This window comes from Echinops telfairi, unplaced genomic scaffold (assembly GCF_000313985.2).
Source record: "Echinops telfairi isolate 266 unplaced genomic scaffold, ASM31398v2 ScPeMD7_7410;HRSCAF=8448, whole genome shotgun sequence".
Classification (NCBI taxonomy): domain Eukaryota; kingdom Metazoa; phylum Chordata; class Mammalia; order Afrosoricida; family Tenrecidae; genus Echinops; species Echinops telfairi.
In genome coordinates this window covers 16,398,877-16,419,505 of record NW_022111310.1, presented here as the reverse complement: position 1 = coordinate 16,419,505, position 20,629 = coordinate 16,398,877, and the positions used below count along the sequence as shown (strand labels likewise).

At 51.3% G+C, this 20,629-nt stretch overlaps 2 protein-coding genes across 4 annotated transcripts in view; one reads left to right on the top strand and one right to left on the bottom strand.

The window, feature by feature from the left end:
* Positions 1-1,023: 1,023 nt before the first annotated feature.
* Positions 1,024-9,435, top strand: SLC46A2 (solute carrier family 46 member 2). Of its 3 annotated transcripts, XM_045296625.1 has the most exons (5): positions 1,024-2,152; positions 4,186-4,269; positions 4,738-4,894; positions 7,838-8,082; positions 8,603-8,668. In XM_045296625.1, the coding sequence occupies exons 1-4, from the start codon at positions 1,024-1,026 to the stop codon at positions 8,034-8,036; spliced, it is 1,569 nt and encodes a 522-aa protein (XP_045152560.1). In that variant the 3' UTR covers positions 8,037-8,082; positions 8,603-8,668. The 3 variants fall into 3 exon arrangements, with proteins under 3 accessions (XP_045152560.1, XP_004711088.1, XP_045152559.1); XM_004711031.2 differs by lacking the exon at positions 7,838-8,082 and having other exon boundaries at positions 8,603-9,435; XM_045296624.1 differs by lacking the exon at positions 8,603-8,668 and having other exon boundaries at positions 7,838-8,223.
* A 3,806-nt stretch (positions 9,436-13,241) lies between these two features.
* The window catches only part of SNX30 (sorting nexin family member 30), a 102,902-nt gene continuing 95,514 nt past the window's right edge, over positions 13,242-20,629 (bottom strand). Inside the window, exon 9 of the mRNA XM_004710943.2 lies at positions 13,242-19,262. Within this exon, the coding sequence (XP_004711000.1) occupies positions 19,203-19,262 (60 nt within the window). The 3' untranslated portion in view covers positions 13,242-19,202. The remainder of the gene's footprint in view (positions 19,263-20,629) is intronic.

Below are 20,629 nucleotides of genomic sequence, written 5' to 3'. Positions count from 1 at the left end.
GGCTATTGTGGAAACATTTTTTTAACGTGAGACGTTGAGTAATTTTATTTTTTCTTTCTTCCTCCCTCCCTTCCTGTCTGTCTGCCTTTCTTTCTGACGAGGGGGTGATAGACCAAATCAGAGGAGCCCCAGTAGCCTAGTGGGGTACACAAGGTCAGCAGTTCAGAGTCTCGTTGGAAAGAGGGGGCTTTCTACTCCTGGAAAGATTTACAGTCTCAGAAGCCAGGGTGGCAGTCCTGCTCTGTTCCTGGGTTGCTGAGAGCCGGAATCCACACCTAGCCGGTAGTGATGCCACACAAGTTGGGGAACCTGTGATCTGGAAGGGCTGTCTACCTAGGGCTGGGTGGACCTCCTCTCTCCGGCCCCTGGGGTCCACTTAGGCAGGTGCCTCCTGCAGGAATCCTCGCTACTGCGCACTAGCAGCAGCCTCAGCCGTGGAGGGAAGCGCTGGGCCTCGTGCTGCAGGGTCCTTAGTTCTCCCAATCCCAGAGAGACAGGGGGTGGGGTGGGGTGGGGGCTTTGCTTTCAAACCCAACAGATAGCAGCTCACACTGAGCACTTAACCTCCGGCATCCTTCCAAGGAACGCTCCCTGGTCCCATGGGGGAGGGTGGGGGACGACTCCCCTCCAGCTGGGTCTCAGCCCCTGCAGGGATATGTCCTGGGCGAAGCGCCCCGGCGACTGCGGGAAGTCTGGGCCTGCCAGACCGGGGGTGGGATTCGTCAGGCGGCCGCGCTCCCCAGGACCGCGTGAAGAAGCGGCCAGAGGGTGGGGGCTCCGGACGCAGTGACGCACCTGGCAAGCCCCGCGCCTGGCCTCCCTGGGCGGTTGCCAGCCTTTCTGGGCAGGCGGGGACGGGGGCAGGGGCGGAGCGCGGCCTTTTCTGGCTGGGAAGGAGTGGCCGCAGCCCGAGAGGTCCCTCACTGGGCTGGCTGCTGTCACCCGCGCCGCTGGCCCCAGGCTCCGGGGAGCGAGCGGCCGCCGCAGTTGGAGCATCTCCGGGCAAGTCCCTCCAGCCACCCCATGAGCCCCGAGTCGTGCTGCCCGCGGATGGGCCGCCTGCGTCGCCTCCAGGCGCGGACCTGGGTCGAGCCCGTGGTGGCCTCGACCCAGGTGGCCGCGTCCCTGTACGACACGGGGCTGCTGCTCGTGGTGAAGGCGCACTTCGGCGCCGGGGGCTGGGCCAACCACAGCGCCAGCCCGTCGCCCCGGGGGCCGGCGGAGGACGCGCAGCAGCGGGCCATCTCCAACTTCTACATCGTCTACAACCTGGTGATGGGCCTGACGCCCCTGCTGTCCGCCTACGGCCTGGGCTGGCTCAGCGACCGCTACCACCGCAAGGTGGCCATCTGCGTGCCGCTGCTGGGCTTCCTGCTCTCGCGCCTCGGGCTGCTGCTCAAGCTGCTGCTCGACTGGCCGCTGGAGGTGATGTTCGCCGCGGCCGCGGTGAACGGCCTGACCGGCGGCTTCTCGGCCTTCTGGTCCGGGGTCATGGCCCTGGGCTCGCTGGGCTCCTCGGCGGGCCACCGCTCCGTGCGCCTCATCTTCATCGACCTGGTCCTGGGCTTGGCCGGGTTCTGCGGGAGCATGGCGTCCGGACACCTCTTTAAGCAGATTGCTGGCCACTCGAGGCAGGGGCTGGTGCTGGCCGCCTGCAGCGTGAGCTGCGCCACCTTCAGCCTCTGCTACAGCCTGTTGGTGCTCACGGTGCCCGAGGCGCCGGCCAAGTCCAGCCAGGGGCTCGCCACCGTGGAGACCGTGTCTGGCGTGGTGGGCACCTACCGCACCCTGGACCCCGATCAGCCCGAGAAGCCGACCGTGGTGGGGCAGCCCCCATCTCCAGAAAAAGCGAAGCCCAAGCAAGTGATCATTGTGCTGCTGTTTGTGGGCGCCATCATCTATGACCTGGCCGTGGTGGGCACGTGGGACGTGATGTCCCTTTTTGTGCTGAGGGCGCCTCTCAGCTGGAACCAAGTGCAGGTGGGCTACGGCATGGCTGTAGGCTACACCATCTTCATCTCGAGCTTCCTGGGGGTCCTGGGGTTCTCCCGCTGCTTCCAGGACACCACCATGATCATGATCGGGATGGTCTCCTTTGGGTCTGGAGCCCTGCTCTTGGCCTTTGCAAAAACGACATATATGTTCTACATTGGTAAGTGGGGGGGCATTCTCGGGAGGCAGGCAACTCCTGGCCCCTTCCTCACCAGGCTGACACCAGGAATGCTTCTGGTCCAGGTGGCCCCGCTCTGCACCGGACACTGCTCTTGCTACCTGAGGTGCAAGGGGAACCGCATCAGGTGCATTTAAGTTTCTCTCTCCGAAGGCCGTGTTGGTTAACACCGTGACCAGGATGGGGTCCGCAGCTCTAGGAGGTGAAGGATAGCTGGGTGGTCAGTGATGCCCAGAATGAGTAAAGGAATCTTCAGAATGGCTTTGGAAGATGGGGGAGATTGGGCTGAGTTTCTGAGCGTCTTCTCCCCAAGTTTAGTAGGATAAAACATGAAGTTAAATAGCTGAAAAGACTCCCCTTCATTAAAATTCATTGGGGGTCAAGCAAGGACTTTTAAGAACCAGATTTACACTCTCAAAAAATACCCCTTACGGGCATTTTCTCAGGAAGCAAACTGACATTTCCATCAATAATACAAACAGGAAGTTCCAGACATGCGCCATGGGACTTCCTACAAGGATGGGCATGTTCCCTGTCTGCTCTGTCCAGGGCCTGTGCCACTCTGTGGCTATTGAGGACATGAGAGCTGGAGATTAAAACTGAGCAGAATGTCAACATTAGATGATTTTACTTGCTTCAACCAGCCACACGTGGGTAATGGGTAATGTGTTAGAAAGCACAACTCTAGCGGCCTACCTGGGGCTGTGCCTGGGTCACACATCCATCTCAGGAAAGCACCTTAGAAATGAAACGGCTATCTCTGTCAAGCTCCCAGTTAAGTGGGCCCTGTGGCAAGATCAACCCTAAAATGAAACTCAACTGCCGTTGAGCCAATTACAACTTACACCGACCCTGTAAGACAGGGTAGAATTGCCCAAGTGTGGGTTTCCAAGACTGGAATTCTTTATGGGAGTAGATATCCTCGTCTTTCTCCCACGGGGTATCTGGTGAGTTCTAACTGCTGACACTCTGGTTAGCAGCCCAATGCATAACTCACTACACCACCAGGGCTCTGTGGCAAGATCAGGATGCCATTGCCTTGACACCTTCTATTTCTTCCCTCTCTTCCCCTTCCCTTCCTCCTCCTTCTTCCTCTTCTTTTCCTCTGCTTCCCACCCTCCTCTCTTCTCTCTCTTACACACAATGCTTCTGGATGAGCAATAGAGATTAGGAAAGGAGAGATGTGGTGAGACATATATTGGGATGCAGCCCTGAGATCATTATTGGGTAGTGTTGGCTGAGTAACTGCTAGGTGGGCAGTTCAAACCCACCAGCTGCTCTGAAAGAGAAAGCTGTGGCTGTCTGCTCCTATGAAGATGTACAGCCTCAGAGACCTTATAGAGCAGTGGTTCTCAAACTCCCTAATGCTGCGACCCTCTAATACAGTTCCTCATGTTGTGGTGACACCCCCCCCTCCAACCATACAATTATTTTCCTTACTACTTCGTAACTTTAATTTTGATACTGTTATGAATCGGGTGACCCCTGTGAAAGGGTCATTCGACCCCTAAAGGGGTTGTGACCCACAGGTTGAGAACCGCTGTTCTAGAGGGTCACTCTGAGTGGGAATCAACTTGATGGCAGTGGGTTTGATCTTGGTGTCTATTTGGAAGATTTGTCAAGACCTCTGAGGACCGTCTCCCAAAGGAGAGTGGGTATGTTTGTGACTGGCAGGCACTTCCTTCACAGGGAAGCAAAAAGAGGGACCTTGAGTCACTTTGGTGGCACCAGCTCCCAAACCAAGGAACTCTGCCAGTTCATCACCTGCCACTGTGTCAGCGCCGTCCTGCCACATTGTGTACATGTATATAGCACATACAGCTCCATCCAAGCTTTCTGAGTCAGCCTCGAGGCTAAGGAGAGCGCTAATTGGTCGGCAGAGAAATGACTTCTTTCAAGTCAAACCACTGGGGATGGTGCACGGAGAAAGTTCTAAGCGAGGGTTTGCTTTGTTCTAATTGATGCCTTGGCTAAAGGCAAGCCTACACAGATCTACTTGTGTGATCTCTCTGCAGCTCGGGGCGTCATGATGTTTTCTCTGATCCCCATCACAACCATCCGATCCGCAATGTCCAAGCTCATAAAGGGATCCTCTTATGGTGAGTGAAAGGAATCTCTCTGGCCTTCTTCCGGGGATGGCTCACAGGTGCTCAGCTGGTTGAGAACCTACAAAAGGCATGCAGGAGAGTTCCCCAAACAGCATCAGACACACAGTGAAGGCACTGGTTCTCATCCAGGGCAGAGGGCGGAAAAAGTTCCAAACGCCAGTCCTGGGGAAAGTGGCAGTCAAGGAAAACCACTGTCACTGCAGGAGTCAGGAAGCTCCAGTGGGGGGTGAAAGCAGAATTCCAAGACAGAGAAGTCTTAGGAGGGATTCGGAAGGGTTCGCCAAGAACTCCCCAAGACTCAAGTCATGGGCTATGGAGGAAGGGCAGCAGTGGACTTGCTGTTATGTTACACAGTACAACATTTGCCTAGTCAATGTTTTTCACATGTTCCATTCCATGACATCAATTGTACGGCTCAATTTGTGTAGCATACCTTGATGATGTCTGTCCTTTCCACAGGAAAGGTGTTTGTCATCCTGCAGCTGTCCCTGGCTCTCACGGGGGTGGTGATATCTGTAGCGTATAATGAGATCTATCAGGTCTCCATGGAAAAGTTCGCCGGCACCTGCTTTGCTCTCTCCGCCTTCCTGTCGTTCCTGGCCATCGTCCCGATTGGGTAAGGTGGGAGTAGTGCTGGCGGTGTGGGGCCGGGGTCCTGTCATTTAGGTCAAGGAGTGTTGGGCCATCTCATTGACCCTGAACAAGGATTTCAGCATCTATGCCAAGCATCCGCAGTAGGTTCTCTCCCCTCGATCAATCATCTGTCCACTTGGGGTTTTCCCAAAGTGGCAAGTAGTAAGCAGAACTGGCCCAAGGGACTGGCTCACTTCTAGGCTGTGTTGTAACGCCGATTTATTTATAGGAGCGCCTGTACTTCCTTATATTCAGAAGCTGGGATTGGCAACTCGCCTGACCCACTCAGACCTATTTTGTTTAGCTCTGCCTCACTTCCGAGAGGGCTTGGCACCGGGTAACCTGTACTCACAGCCTCTGACCACTCACGACCACTGGTGCCTGAACTCTCCCCCCCAGGGCCTTCTGGAACGCCCTGGGTTTCTCTGAGCCTCCTCATTCATCTCGTGGGTCAAATAAGAGCACTCAAGTCTGGGAAAGAGCAGACAGGAAGGGGCCGGAGAAGCTCAGGAGAACCCCGTTCCCATAGGAAGAGCATTTGGCATCCACAACACGGAGAGTCTGGAATAGTGTGGTCTTTGGCTCCACTCGGGGCAAATAGTTCAAGTAGTTCTCACCCGCTGCCACCACCACTGCTGTTGCTACTTCCCATGAGGCACTTCTGACTCATTGCAGCCGCTCTCCATGCACAGGGCACCGCAGAGCTGCCCCATCAGGTTTCCATAGTTATCAACCTTGACGGAAGCTGACTGCCTCATCTTTCTCCCAAGAAGTGGCTGGAACACTCTACAACAGAGATGTAGTGCGCACCCCTGAAGGCAAGCCAAGTAAACGAGTTTCCATTCGCTAGTCCCCACATTTTTAGAACACTCCAAGCAACAGGTGAAATTAATTTAAATAACATGTGACTGAACCTAACATGTATCATTTCAACATGTAACTCGTTTTTAAAAATTATCAGTGAGATAGTTTTTACTTTTTTTTTTGTACCAAGTCTTCAAAATCTGGTCTATATCTAGGTTTACAGCACATACCAATCAAAGGAGTCTCATTTCCAGGGTTCCGTAGCCACGGGGGCTACCCTATCGGCCTGCACAGCTTTAGACTGGGCACTTTTCCTCCTTGCCCTTAAATGAGGGCCCCTCATGCATGTGTCAGAAAGGAAGATAATGAACAGAGCCACAAGGAAGTGCACGAGGTTCGCATTTGAAGAAGTCCAGTCTAGAAGGAGCCGAGAGCTGCACGTATCAGCCACGATGGCATCAGAGGGTCCTGGGGGCAGAGTGGGTTACTCATGGAAATGTTGGCGGTTTGAACCCACCATGCTTCGTGGGAGAGAGAAAAAGCCGTCTGTTTCCAAGGAGACTGATAGCGATGGAAACCCTTAGGTTATTCCCATGCACAATCAAGGCTAAGTACTTCTGATATGAAGGGAGTGTTGGCACGACCTTTACCTTCCATGATGTCACTAAGTTAAGGAGGCTCAGAAACGTTCTTTCAGCTAGCAGAGGCCAAGACTGTATCATCCATCATGGAGTGGGAGTAACAGGAAAGACCAGTATAACTTTCGAACCAGAGGAAGAAAAGCTCTATCAGAGGACATCAGGGCAGAGGAGGGCAGGAGGCTGGACGGAGTCACAGACTACCTCCTCTTCCTGATGTCAGGAGTGGCCCCTGGAAGAGAGCTGCCACCGGTGTGTTTGCAAGTCCAAGGGACCTGGCCTCCCCTTCCTGGGACACCAGGGGCCATCCCCACCTCACTCCTTTTTACATGTAACGTGAAGAAGCCAAGGAAGTATGTGTGGCTCTGCCCATCCACAATCCTCTCTCTACCAGCACACCTGGACTCAGCGGACACCTTGCGCTGCATAGAGAACAGGGGTCATCCGCAAAGAGCAGCTTCACCTCCAAAGTCAATCAACCAACCACCGTAGATCTGCACCCACTCTATTCTTCCTTTCATTGTGTTTTAACAATGATGAGAATAACAAACACTTAAAATAGTCCAGGTACCACTTTAAATGTTTTATTTGAGGGAGCTTTAAAAAGTTCATGGGAAAATTCCCTTATCCCATGAATTTTTTGTCAGTCCCTTCAGCTATTTTAACTCACCATCCCAACCACCCTTGAGATCCTTGCTATTGTTCTCCTCACTTTACAGATGAGGAAGCACAGACTTTGAGACGCTGTACTTTGTCAAAGGTTAAAGGCGCCTCGGTGGCCCACCAATTAAGTGCTTGATTGCTAAGCAAAAGGTTGGCGGTTCAAACCTACCCCGTGGCTCCCTGGGGATCTGCTCTGGAAAAGATTCTGGTCTGGAAAACCATATGGAGTTCTACTCTGTCAGTGGGGTCTCTGTGAGTGGAATTGACTCAATAGCACCCACTGACAATAAATAGCGAGTCAGCGGCAGAGCCAGGCTTTAAAAGCAAGTCATTTCTCTTACGCTTCTCAGAGGGGCAGTGCTGCCTCTGCCACCTTTAGGGAGCTCACTCCACTGCTGAGCCGCTCCTTGTGCTTCATAGCAATGGGTGGCTCTTTCTGCTGACTCCTTTCTCCCAGATGGACACGTGCTCTACCTACTGCTCTCTCCCTTTTGCTTCGCAACAGGCTGGTTGGTGCCCTGGCTTCTTCCACTCCCTCACCCTCCATCTCACCTGGTTGGTCTTCCCTTTGTTCCAATGAAGCTGCTCTGAGGATTGTCTGCAGCTGAACCCAGGGGGCATGCTGGGGTCCCACATGGTGTCTGGGGCCCCGTGACTTGCTCACACGTTCTCCTCTGGAGACACTCATTCTTAGCTTCCATGCTCCTGGGTTTTCTCTTAGCTTCCGGAAGGTTCCTTCTCCAACTTCCCAAGGTAGCAAGTCATTGGGTCTTTGCTCTGGCGAATCTGCATACTTTACATTCGTTTTTTTCTCTTCAAAGCAATCTGAAGTGCTTCCAAATGAAACGATCACTTAAATATCCAAAACTGGATGATCGATGCCCTCCGGAAACGGTCCCGCTTCAGTCTTTCCCAGCTCAGCAGACGGCTCCCCCACCGAGCCAGGGCAGACACGGATCCAGTGGTGACTTCTCAAGGTCAAAGAGGCAGCTCATTCCGCCTCAGATTAGCAAAGGCTAATCTTGATCTTGAACTCCAGGTAGTCCCTGAAATATCACAATTCCAGGTATGAAGACCTGCACTGAGGACCGTCCACTCTATTTTTTAAAAATCATATCACTATTAATGTGTTATATACAATGTTGTGGTACATAACTTTCCGATGTTATTCTTGGGTTAACAAATGAACGTATAGAAACTGATAATAAAAGGCTGTAATCATGAAATCATGAAGAACGTATGTCAGAACTGACTTATGTCAGAACTGTGGAAAAGGAATTTTGTCGTTAAGTCGGGGACTACCTGTCAACATGGGAACTCATCATCGATTCAAAAATGAAAAAGAAAGAGGTTCCAGGTACCTGTAGCTGCAAAGGGCTCATGGTACCAAGACCGTAAGAACGAAAGACGTTCCCCTGGTCATCCTTCAGCAAATTCTCTGTAGTTTTACCATAATGGGTGTAGCCAATCAGCCTATCAATGATGCACACGTAGCCAGCTTTCCCTGACTACAATGGAGTAGAAAAGGAACCGCCTATCCATCAGCCCAGCTTTTTCTAATAACTGTCTATTGTAAATCTTTCCAGCATCGTGGCCCACAGGCAAGCCTCGTGGTTGCAATGCACAGGTGCCACAGAGAAGTGAAGGTGCTGACTTGCAGGAGCTGCCACACTCTTGCTACCAGTATGGCAAAAGGAGACACTGGAGAACAGGTGACCAAAGCTACCCGCTACCCAAGAATGGCAAGAATGGCAGTGTCCAGAAGGTGCCAGCCTGAGAACAAACTGTACAGGCTCTGGGGTTCTTGGTGGGTGGGGCAACACTTTCCTGGTGACGGAAGAACTTTCTCGGCGTTCAGATGCCCTGTATGGTGAGGCTAGGCTCTGCAGGCAGCAGTGCGCGATCCTTGAAGGGCTGCATGCAGACTGGGGGCACAGCCCCATCCAACACGGGAGGGCCATCGGGCTCCATCTGTAGACAACCAGCCTCTTTTCTTCCGGAAGGTTCCAGGGTATGGTTCATTCGTCAACTGGGTGTTCTGCTTGAGGTCCCACCCGAGAACGCCACCAGGGCCATGCATTTTCAACAGCCTAAAGAGATGTCATTTCAAGAACTGCCAACACCACCGAACCTCGGTCCATGTTTTTAAAATGAAAACCTGGGGGAACGTTAGCTGCTTCCTGGGGCCATTTGAGTTGTGAATGTTCGAGAAAGCTTCGGTCTCCAGGTGTTTCCACTTTTGAAGAAGCAAACAGAACACTCTCTTCAGTGAATATGAAGGTGAATACTTCCAGTCAGCACTACCTCCCCCAGAGAGTGGTGTGAAAGCAGCAGTGGGAGGAGATGTCTGAAAGGCCATTTTATTATCCTGTTTTATAGCCTATTTTCCTTTGCATATAAAAGCTGACTCACTGCCTAATGAAACCAACATTCATCGTGTGTGTGTGCGCGCGTGTGTGGGTCATCCTTTCCCAGGCCTGTATGACTTTCCCTCTGTCACGTCACACAGGGCAGTCAGGTGCTGGGGGCCAACACAAAGCCAACGAACGCATTTCAATTTCATTTACTCAATGCACCTGGGCCCAGGGGTTGTGTCCCGGATCCCCTGGCGGAGTCACTGGGCAACAGAGGCCAGCGCCTGACCACTAAAAGGTTGATGATTCAAACCTAACCAGGGCCACCTCAGAAGCAAGCCCTGATGATCTGCCCCCAAAAGGTCACAACCTTGAAAACCCTAAAGAATACAGCAAATGAACAAAATTTATGGTATAGCTGCTAAGATCCCGGTGCCCGGCTGAGTGCTGAGAAACAGCTCAAACAAGACTTGCCTGTTCCTGTCCCAGCAGAGTGTATTATCAGGCAGGTGGGGCAAACAGAACAGTAAGCATTCTATAACAATGCTAAGATACACATGAGAAGGTCTCATAATAAGTTTGTTTACAAATTACAACCAAAAAAATCACACGTTTGACAGCGAAATTCCATGGGTTTCCTGGTTGGTGAAAGACATCGATGTGGGAGGGTAGCACATCCCTTTTGGGACATGGAACCCTCCGAGGTCTCACCCCACGGGCTTCATGTGTATCCTTTTTCCTGTAGAACTGTAATCCTAAGTATAGTGAGTATCCTACCAAATTATCCAAACCGAGGGGCAGCGGGAGAAAGCGGGTCAGGCGCAAGGATGACCCGGGGACTGCCATGTTTGTGGCTGGAGTCTGAAGTCTTGGGTGTGAACCCAAGGGCATGAAGAACCGTGTCCTTTAACTTGGGGGATCTGACCTAACTCCATGCTGTGAGTCAGAGGATGTGGTGGCAGGTACAGCTGGTGTCAGATCAGAAGTGGAGCAAACTTAATATGTGGCACTGGATTTCCCCCCGTATTTCATGTCAAAGATATGCTGAAGTCCAGAGAAAGGCGAGTGCCTTTGTTGTTGGCAGGTGCTACGGAGTCAGTTCTGACTCAGAGTACAACATGAAACAGTGCCCAGTCCGACGCCATCCTCCTAACTAGTGATGTTTAAAGCCCACTGTTGAAGCCACTGTCAATCCGCCTCATCCAGGATCTTCTTTCACGGACCCACTTTATCAAGCATGATGTCCTAGTGGGATATGCATGAGGGTGCTAACCACTGGCCACTCTGGGCGAGAAAGATGAGGCTTTGGGTTGGAACTGACCTACTGACAATGAGTTCGGGTTGGAGAGTGTTGGTCTCTCCCGATAACGGGTCCAAAGTGTGTGAGATGTGTCACCATCCTTGCTTCTAAAGAACATTCTGGCTGTACTTCTTTCAAGGCAGGTGTTTGTTCTTCTGGCAGGCTGTGGTACTTCTGGTGATTCTTCCCCAGCACCGTAATTCAAGTGCATTGTTTCTCCTGGGGTCCAACTTCCACACGCATATGAGGGGTGAGTGAAAATACCGGGGGTTAGATCAGGCACATCTTCGTTCTCAAAGTGAAATCCTTGCACTTCAACGCTTTGAACGGGTCTTGTGCAGCAGATTTGCCCAATGCATAATACATTGCTGGATTTCTTGAGGGCTGCTTCTATGAGCATTGACTTGGGGGTCCAAACAATTAAACCCTTGGCAACTTCAATAATCTTTCCTTTCCCCGTTTCTCGTGCTGCTGTCTACTGGCCCAGAGGTGAGGACGCTGGCCTTGACATTGAGTTGCAAAGCCACATGGCCAGTAAATGGCAACGCTGAGATTTGGACCCAAGCTTCCTTTTCACCTGGCTGTCTCATTGAGTGATCCGACTAATTTTAACCTGGGCATTATCAGGAGGGCAAGTTCAGCACCAACTGAAGCCCATTTCCAGTGCACCATCATTGTTCAAGGAGTCCTGGTGGATGTGATTCAAGTGCTTGTCTGCTAAACAAACAAGTCACAAATTTGAACCTACCAGCGGCTCTGCAATAGGAAGAAGGATGGGGCAGTCTGCTTCAGTACTGACAGCCTCAGAAACCCTCTGGGGCAGTTCTGCCCTGTCCTAGGGGGTCGCTACAGGTCAGGACTGACAAGAGAGAGCAATGGGTGTAATTATGATGTGAAATTATACCCTCAACCCACTGCCAATGAGTCAGTCTCCACTCATGGCCACCCTTCGGGGGCTTGTGGTGCACCCTGGCACTCAAGACAAACTAGCACCCGGTAAAAAGGACCTGGGTGTGATGGCTGACCTCCTTCGATTTCAGAGGGAAAGGCAATCGACAGCAACATCAGCCCCAGACCAGCTCCTGCGAGGCAGAGGGCAGGTATGCCTCCCTGCTCCCACTTACTCCGCTAATTTTGACCCAAACTGCCCCTCCCGTAGTGCACTCTACTCTGCTGAGTTCGTTAATTCATTGTCATGGCCACACAGAACTCACAGACCACACTCATGATGGTGGGGTTCCTAAGAAAATTACCAGGTTATAATTTGGGATCATCATTGCTCAGGACTCAGTTTGGGTCAAGACAGGTTCTTCCCAGTCATGCCCAGGGGCAGGTCTCTTTCTCACCCAGTCACCCCTTGACACTTGGGCCTGTTAGCCTCTGCCTTGCTTGGATGGTGTTACACAGCTCTCTTAGCACTGTCAGTAAGTGTCCCGATGGCATGCCACTCCACCATAAGGGCTACCAGTTAACCCAAAGCTATTCAGCGATAGCTTGTGGTCAGCAAACCTAGCTTCCTCAATTAGGTGCTAAGAGGCAAACCCATTCCTCATGTGAGCCACCTGCCTGAAGGCACTCAGCTTCCTCACTCCATCCCAAGCTCTTGGCCCTGCTACTCCATGTTTTTGCCCCTTCTCTGCCATCTTTCACCACCCTGCGGTCACAGCTCTTGGTGCCCCGGAGAGAAGGTCCAACAGATGCAGGAATCATGGGGTCCAAAGGGCACTTTCCACTCCTGGCTCTTCTTTCTCGATGGTACTAAGATCCTTCTATTCCCGCTTCTGAGATGGCTCATTTTATACCCAGGATGGCAAAATTGACCAATTCCCATATTACAGTTCCAAGGTTTTGCTATCACAATGACCTTGTTCACATCCATTCACAACGGAACCCTAGATTGCTATCAGCATCTTCCCCTTCTCTCCCCTTGGCCCATCGGAGAAAGGGGAACTACGCCCCAGCCGCATGGTCCCACCCAAGCACGAGAGTTACAAAGAAGAGCCAGGCCGGGTCAGTCACTGGGGCACACACCCTCATGAACCAAAGGCACTTCTCCTCCACACCAATTCCTTGAAAACATGATGGTCAAAAGAAATTAGGAAATGACTGACCCTGGCATAGAATAGGAAGTCTTGCTTTGCTATGGGATGGAGTGGAAAGAAACCCTTCAAATGACATCATCCTGCCCATGAAGCACTAGCGTTCCAGAGAAGGCACTAGATCGTTTCTTCATTTCCCCCAATTCGGGCCAACTTGTGCAGGAGAGTAGAGGCCAAGGTTAAGTTCTACAGAGAAATGAAGGCTCAAAGCAGCTGTCACAAGTTTGGAGATGAAGACTGGCGAGTGCTGCTGAGCACGGTGAAGGGAGAGAGTGTCGCGGGACTTGCTGCACAAGACGTTGGGACATGCATCATTTCACATGAAAGACATTTCCTCTTTCAAGATTCAATGATTTTTTTTCTTGTTGCTCTGGATATTCTGATTCTTACAAATCACTTTCTATTTAGGGTGGGGCGGACAAGCATATTTTCCTGTACCAGAGAGAGATACAAATGAGAACATGACTCAAAATAAAGAAAAACCATCTTTTATAGGTTTATTGGTCCATTACTTTAAGTTAATTGAGGTAAAGAAACTTTTAAATATTTACAAGCTAATAGTGTATCAAGCAATACAAATTTTTTTTTTGCTCTTACCTTAATTCCATAGTAAACATTTTTAATACACAGATATATGAAACAAAATTAAAAGGGTGGACAAAAACCTCGTGCCAACATAAAAAATTCAACAAAACAATTTTCCCCCTTCTTACAAGTCTCTGGGGTTTCAGGACGGAAGAAAACGTGACATTCTTTTTAAAGCTGGGTGGCTTCGGGAAACAAAGACTAGACTCTGCAAAGAAATCGCCTTTCAGCTACACACACTGCTTTTCTCAAGCACGTCTGTTTTCACAGCTTTGGGTTTGGCTTCAAGGGCAGCATGGGTGAGAGAGGACGGCGACATTTACACGGAGGACCTGACCAATACATCAGAAAGAACTTTCTTTGTTAAATTTCAAACACAACTATGCTTAAAAATGAGACAGTCCGTAACTGGGACATGACCACAGCACAAGATGCGATCTGGTCTTCGACATGAAGTTAAGAAAGTTGGCTGGCGATTCGTGTCTCTCTCCACGCATCCCCCCCTCACGAGAGATGGAGGGAGCAGACAGGCAGAGGTGCAGTGGGCAAGCCCCACACCCCACGCCCGGGGGACTCTGCAAGGCCAGTGCTGATGGTTGAGAGATGCTGGTTTGTCGTCTCGTGAAGGCCCAGCTGACCGCTGGCTCAGGTTGGTTGACAGCCCACTGTCTTCTCTCCCAGTGTATACCTACTGAGAAGAGATCCCTCCCCTCCCCTCTGTATTTGCTGATGAAGGGTTGGTCTGAGCTTATGAGCAAGACGGTCCAACAGGGCTGTGGAGTGGCATCGCCGGCTCTGGCAGAGCCTGGTGAGAGAGAGCGGGCCTTGGGGTTGCTGGGAGAGGGGCAGGTGCAAGACTCTTCACCACTGGTTTTGGGAGGAAAAGCTCTGCTGGTAAAATGGACACAATTCTGTGAGTTCAGCATGTGCTTGCTGTTTTTGGCATTTCAACCTGTGGAGAATTCCTAGCCACATACTGCCCCAAGGTGCAAAATAATCTTTACAAGTTGTTCTGCACCATCAGGATAAATCTATAGGCTTCTTTGTATCAATGATTTGCAGGTGCTGATAACCATATCCATGCTAAAAAGGCACTAAATCCTTCCATACCTTACGATATAAAGAGGTTCTGTGGTCCCTGTGTTTCCTCCCATTATCTAAAAATATCATTTGGCAATAGCATGACTTCACTTTCTCCTTCAAATAGGCAGCCTTAGTTATGAGCTTTACTCACTTGTTTCTTTACAGAGACTGAGGACTAGCTATGTTATACCTATAACAGTTCAAGATGAAGAGCAGATTACATTTCTAAAACTCTACCCAGAACTTAAAAAAAAAAAAAAACTTGAAAAATAAGGCATATTAGCAGGTGCTCACAAATGTTCAGAAAGCACAGTTCTGCTGTTAACAGTGACATTTTTACAATTCTGGATTTGCTGATCTGCAAGTGCTAAACACACAGAATGTTTACATATGAGACAAACATCTTAGTGGTTGGATAGAGTTGCTCTAGTAAACGACGAGGCTTTTCAAACACACAGGATTAAGGAAGAACCATTAACCTCACCCTATCACCCCTCTCTTCCCAAGTTCTCAGCCAGATAGTCCCTCGACACTCTGAGCCCCTCTGGGGAGGACCAGACAATATTAAAACAATTAGAGACAACTTATAAAGGTGGGCTGGTTTACAAAAGAAAAAAAAATCAGATTCCTAGTTTAGACACTCAATTAAAAAAAAATCCCAAGAAGGACAAGTCCCACACACCTAGCTCAACTCATAACTTTGACTCCAGAGAGGGCATCCTCTCTAATTTCCAGAATAGCGAAAACGTCAGTGGGGAGGCATGCCCACTCTGCTGCCACCTTGAAGACTATGGAAAATCAGAGGCCAACCCACATTTCCAACCTAAGTCTGTAACTGAGGGCAGCCAAAGCAGTTTTCCCTCAGCCATCTAACTGTATTACCCTGTTTCCACTGGTCCTCAACAAGGCATCTGAGAAGGCAAGGTCTGGGGTGGATATGTCCTGCCCTCACCACAGGCAGCCAATCTTCTGAGAGGATGCACTCGTTAGGGTGGTCAGTAAGCCTACTGACCCAAAGTAGGCCCCTGGACTGCCCCGTCTCCCAAGCCCAAACAGACGGGCCAACACAGACCTAGAAGGCTGCTCTTGACCTCATGTTACCTCCTCTCTCACCGGCCAGCTCAGAATGGAATGCACGAGGACTATTCTACCCTCCGATCAACGCTATCCGAACGAGCCCCGGATTTCAACACTGCCAATGGTAGGGACACGTCACTTCAGCTCTGCATGACCCTTGGGCCAGTACCTTCCCAAGCTAGAAACGCTCTTTGCAGACGGCTACATGGCCAGCATGCCTTTCTTTAAGGAGGAACTTCCGATGGTCCCATCACAAGAGGTAGTCTCACAGGGTGAGAGCAACAAGTGTGCCTTGCCCTTCCTCACGTGGAAGGGCGACTATAAAACACTGACACATTTCGGTTCAACATCTAGAGTCCACTCCGGGCGGGGCTGAATTTGGTACCGCAGACATCTCACGTTCACCACAGTCCTCAGAGTTGTGCTGGGTTGTTTGTTTTCTTCCCGCTAAAGAAAGGGATCAGGTGAGTTCGTCAAGCAGCATGGCGAGACATCACGGCAATGACCTCCGTAATCGTACTTCGTCCAAGTTCACCAGGGACCTTTAGCCACGCCAGGGGAAAGAGTAACCCCAGCCCTAACCCTGGCTGTACCGTATCATCCCTCCTCCTCTAGAAGCTGCGGTTCTTTGCTTTGGGCAGACTCACTTAGAGTCTTCTAACAGACCCACCACACTGGCAGGAGCAGAGTGGGGGTTGCTTATCTGCTACACGGACCTCAAACATCCTTTGTATCTCTAAAATCTGCTCTGCTTTTTGGCGTTTTCTTCTTCCTTCACCTGGGTTGGTCATCTGTGGCGAGCTAAACCTTCTACTTCTTAGGCTCAAAGCAGCTGTCGGGGATGATCTTCCATCCCACAGCCGGTCCCATCAAGGCTCAAAGCCGGTCTCTACCTGCCTTGAGGAAGACACCCCCCCAAGCGCAACACTCCTGGGAAGCACGTGTAAGAGGAGTCGGGGAGCTCAGAACCAAGACCCCATGGAGCCGAGGAGGGGGTGAAGAAATGCCACCAGGCAGTCTTTGGCACAGAAATCTCCAAGACATTTCTTCGAAGGAATCGGCTGAGTGCTGGCCAAGGTGAAGAGGTGACTGCTGGGGAGGGCTGGCCCTGAGGTCAAGGGAGCTGTTAGCATGTGCAGGCCCAGAGAGCCTCCTTCCCGTCCTACTAACCCTCCCCTTCTGGGCGGGGCTGAAGAAAGGCGCAGAGGTCTCTTCTCTGGAAAGACCCCCTCTCCAGAGCGGCCCGCCGCATCCCTTCAGCTCTTGTTGGTGTCTCAAAGCACAGGAGCACCACACAGCACCCCAAACTCATAGACACTCCTCAGTCCCTTCAGTTCCTCAAACATGAGAGGGGTATGGCGGTGCACCCCGATGCCCGGCCCCCCATCTCCTCTCGGGGAAAGACTAAATCCCCCCTCCCCTAAGAGCTACCTTCTTTCCCACAGAGCCAGTACACAAGAATGTGCCTGCACTTTGGCAACCAGTAGGTCGGTTCTAGGTTTCCATCGTTCCCCAGTTCTACGTGTGGGTTACGCTGGGCGGTATTTGGCGAGCACGCACTCCATACGGCAAAGCTTCACACTTCTCCAAGGGGAAGCATGTGCTGCCCGTCTGGCTGGTGCCTCCCGCCAATCATCCATGGACATGCACAACGATTCTACCGCAACCGGTCAGGCCAGACCCAGACACCCAGATCCACACCGACAGGACGGGTTTCGAGGTAGCAAGAAACGCTGAATCACCCCGAGGGGTAGATGGACTGCTCTTACCCTTCCACTTCAACGACTCGTGACTAAGTAGACCAAACTTCAAATTCACATCGGGGTTTAGGGTGGGCACAAAGCAGGTCTGTTGGCACAGGCAAGTCCCGAGGGAGATGAAAACGATCACTGGAACTGGGATTATCAAACACGATGACACACAACTACAGTGTCCTGTGCCATCCAACCACAGTCCCGATGGGAACTCGGTGCTGGATCCAAGGTCAAGTCTGTGGGCAGAAGTGGGACCGAGTGAATCCAACATGCAAGTCCCCCGGAGCATGAAGCAACACCTTAGCACAGCTGTGTCGTCTGGAAGGGGGGGTGGTATTACCACTTATTTGAGGTTCAGATTTATAATTTTATGGGATGAGTCACAGGTGAAATTTACACAAACACACACAGTTTCAATACACAAGTAGGTTTGGGGGGCTGGGTGTGGCGGTGAGGTGGAAAACAAACTTTCTGTCTGGTTGGATTAAAGAAGTAAAACTGGTTAATGGTTTGACATGAAAGTGTTAGACATAGCCAGGACCTGCCAAGTTCTTTGGCTGCAAATCGAGATTTTAGCCAAAGCTGGAGCAGAGAATTCTCTGTTACACGAGTCATCGTAGAGGCTTGTCCAAAGACTGACTTTTCTGCCTGAAATTAAAAAAAACAACAACAAAAAAAACCCTGCGATCCAGTCGATTCGACTGCAACAATGACCCTACGGGGCAGAGCCCCTGGGGGCTCCGGGCTGTAACTCTTCCCAGGGGCCAGAAGGCTCTTCCTCCTCCTGGAACCAGGAAACCGTACGTGTAAAAGCATTTCATGTCCAACATTCACATTTAGTTGACAACCGTCGAATGGCTCCTAACAATATGACAGCCCAGCCTCTCCTCAGCACCAGGTTGTCTGTGCATCCAGTGGCGCCAGTGGGAAACAGCTGAGCAGGTATCTGGGCGGAGGCAAAGGCAAATTGCACAAAGCAGACACTGGAGGCGGGGCTTGGCATGTCACTGACGTGAGCGACCGGGACTGCTCTGACTTCAAGACTACGCGCATCCCTGACAGGCCTAAGGTCTATTCTGAAGTCACTGCAGGAGCAACAAGGCAACATTTAAGAACTTCACAGAGAAAGATGCACCGTTTTTTCTCTCTCTCCCCTTTTTTCATTTTACACAAAGGCAGTTTCCAAACTATCACACTGTTGTGTCAGAAACAAGTTCAGGGAGCAGAGGCCCCTTGGCCTCACATGCAGCACAGAAGGATACAGATGCCGATTTGGACAGACAGACGCTAGGCTGATTTCCGTCATGAACCACACACACAAACCACATTCATCACCAACGATAAACAGGTGGTGTCCCTCATCACAAGCAGGCAGCAGGCCACACTCACAGCGACTGGCCATGCACGCAGCTACAGGCCACTGTACATTAAGGGCTGTTCCAAGGAGGTGCCAACGCCTCCTTCCTGGCTGAGACAAGTCCACGTCTGCCAAGGCCAATTCCAGGCCACACCATGGGAAGCAGCAACTGCCCTCTGCTTCCCTTGTGCCTCCCTCATGTCCTGAAAATCATGGGATCTGGAGTCTTACAACGGGCAACTTGGCTGGCCCCGTGGAAAACTGTGACAATGATGTCGGCTGTCTTGTCGTTCAGTTTCCAGTTTTCTTAGTGTTCCGCTTCATAGGCTCCTTCATAACACGGAGGTACGTTTCTTTTGCTGAGACAGGGCTGTGGTAGCCTCAGAGACTCCACCGGGGAATAAATAGGAATTAAAAATACCTGTGAGGATGGGGAGGGGGGAGAGGTAAAGAAATATACAGAGTAGAGATGTCTCTGCGGTTGATTTCCCAACGTCGTCTCTCTGACTCCTCGGGGATGTTCCGTACTGGAAGCCGTGCCCGGTGTGGGTGGAAGAGTCTCTGTCCCAAGGAGGACTTACTTGGTCTCTTGTCTCTCCTGCAGAAGTGGGATAATCGACTCCCACGCCATGAGGCACTGCAATGGGACACACACACGCACAGTATCAGCATCAGGTTTCAGCTTTTAGGGCTGGCTTATTCCTGCTCTCGTCCACTTCATCGCCAAACCTGCTGGGTCACCTCTGTCAAGAGACACCTACATGCATTACCTATAACTATTATAAACAGGGTGGCAACAGGTGTTTGTTTTTAAGACATCTACCACCCCCCACGACCACCCTTAAATGTAAAGGCAAGACTTTAAGTGCATTCAGGTTGGTCCACGAAGTTCCCACCCAATGAGTGGAGAGAGAGCCATTAGAAGGAATGCCCTCTGGTCAATAAGCAGGCAGCGAAGCTCGGGAGTGACTCTGGTTGAATCTCAGCCTAGCTTGAGGCTGTCAACCAGATATGGGTGTCCTTTGCCTACAGACATTTGCTGGTCTGGGCGACTGCTGGATCTCCCAAAGGGGAGAATGAGGAAAGGGGGCTCACTATATATACTGAGTGTGACTATGTCCCCTCCAAACTCTGCAAGATTACTTCTCTCTCTCTCTCTCTCTCTGCAGATGGGGAAAAGGAGACCCAGGGCACCTGAAGGAACAAGAGGCCCAACTCATGATTGCCAAACTGATAAGTCTTTCTATGTGCTAACCTGCCTTTGTGCCAGATTCCGAGAATGGACGGAATTCAGAAGGCTCAGCCTTCTCCAAGAGCCCGCCGGGCAGAAATGGCCTCTCTTGCATAAAAGGAGGGACAGCGGAACGCACGCAGTCTTTCCTGCAGGTGGGGCAGGACAGTGTGCTGAGGAGGTGGATAAAGGGAGGGAGGTAGCCCTGGGTCAAGTTGGAAAGGGGAGGCGTTACATTCCTCCCTGTTCCCCAGGTGCGAGAGCTGAAGCAGCTCTACTAGGAACACCGCTGTCTTTAGAGGAAACCCGGGCAGCCTCCAGGATCTTGTCTTCAGTGAAGGACCGGGTGCAGACATCCCCAGCCCCACACCCTCCCCAGGCGGTCACCTCGGATCTGGGAAGATCCTTCCACCTCAGCATTCAGGAAGTGAGGCTGTGAAGGCATTCTCTTTAGTGCTCTGGGGCTTTAAGCTCTTTCCTGTCTCGGGACCCCCACGTGGTGGCTGCTCCCTTTGCCTAGAATGCTTGGTCCTTAAGTTTTGGTCTCTGAAGCTCAGACTCAGTTTCCTTACTTCCCCTCCAAACCCACTGGAAAAGATGGGCAGCAGACAGAATCGTCTGAGCCGTCAAGAGAGATGTCGGTTCTTCTAGTTTGGGGTGTCGGGCCTCTCGTAGAGATCTGTACTTCTTCACTAGACTCGGAGGCTGGGAGTCTCCAGCAGCTGGATTTCAAGTCTGTAAGTGACTTGCTGGATGGGAGTGGTTTGTGCCTC

Bases quoted from the DNA above. Each gene is read 5' to 3' on its own strand.
- SLC46A2 (XM_045296625.1), top strand. From the start codon at position 1,024: ATGAGCCCCGAGTCGTGCTGCCCGCGGATGGGCCGCCTGCGTCGCCTC. The intron at 2,153-4,185 runs GTAAGTGGGGGG...ATCTCTCTGCAG, and splicing joins GACATATATGTTCTACATTG to CTCGGGGCGTCATGATGTTT. The intron at 4,270-4,737 runs GTGAGTGAAAGG...TCCTTTCCACAG, and splicing joins CATAAAGGGATCCTCTTATG to GAAAGGTGTTTGTCATCCTG.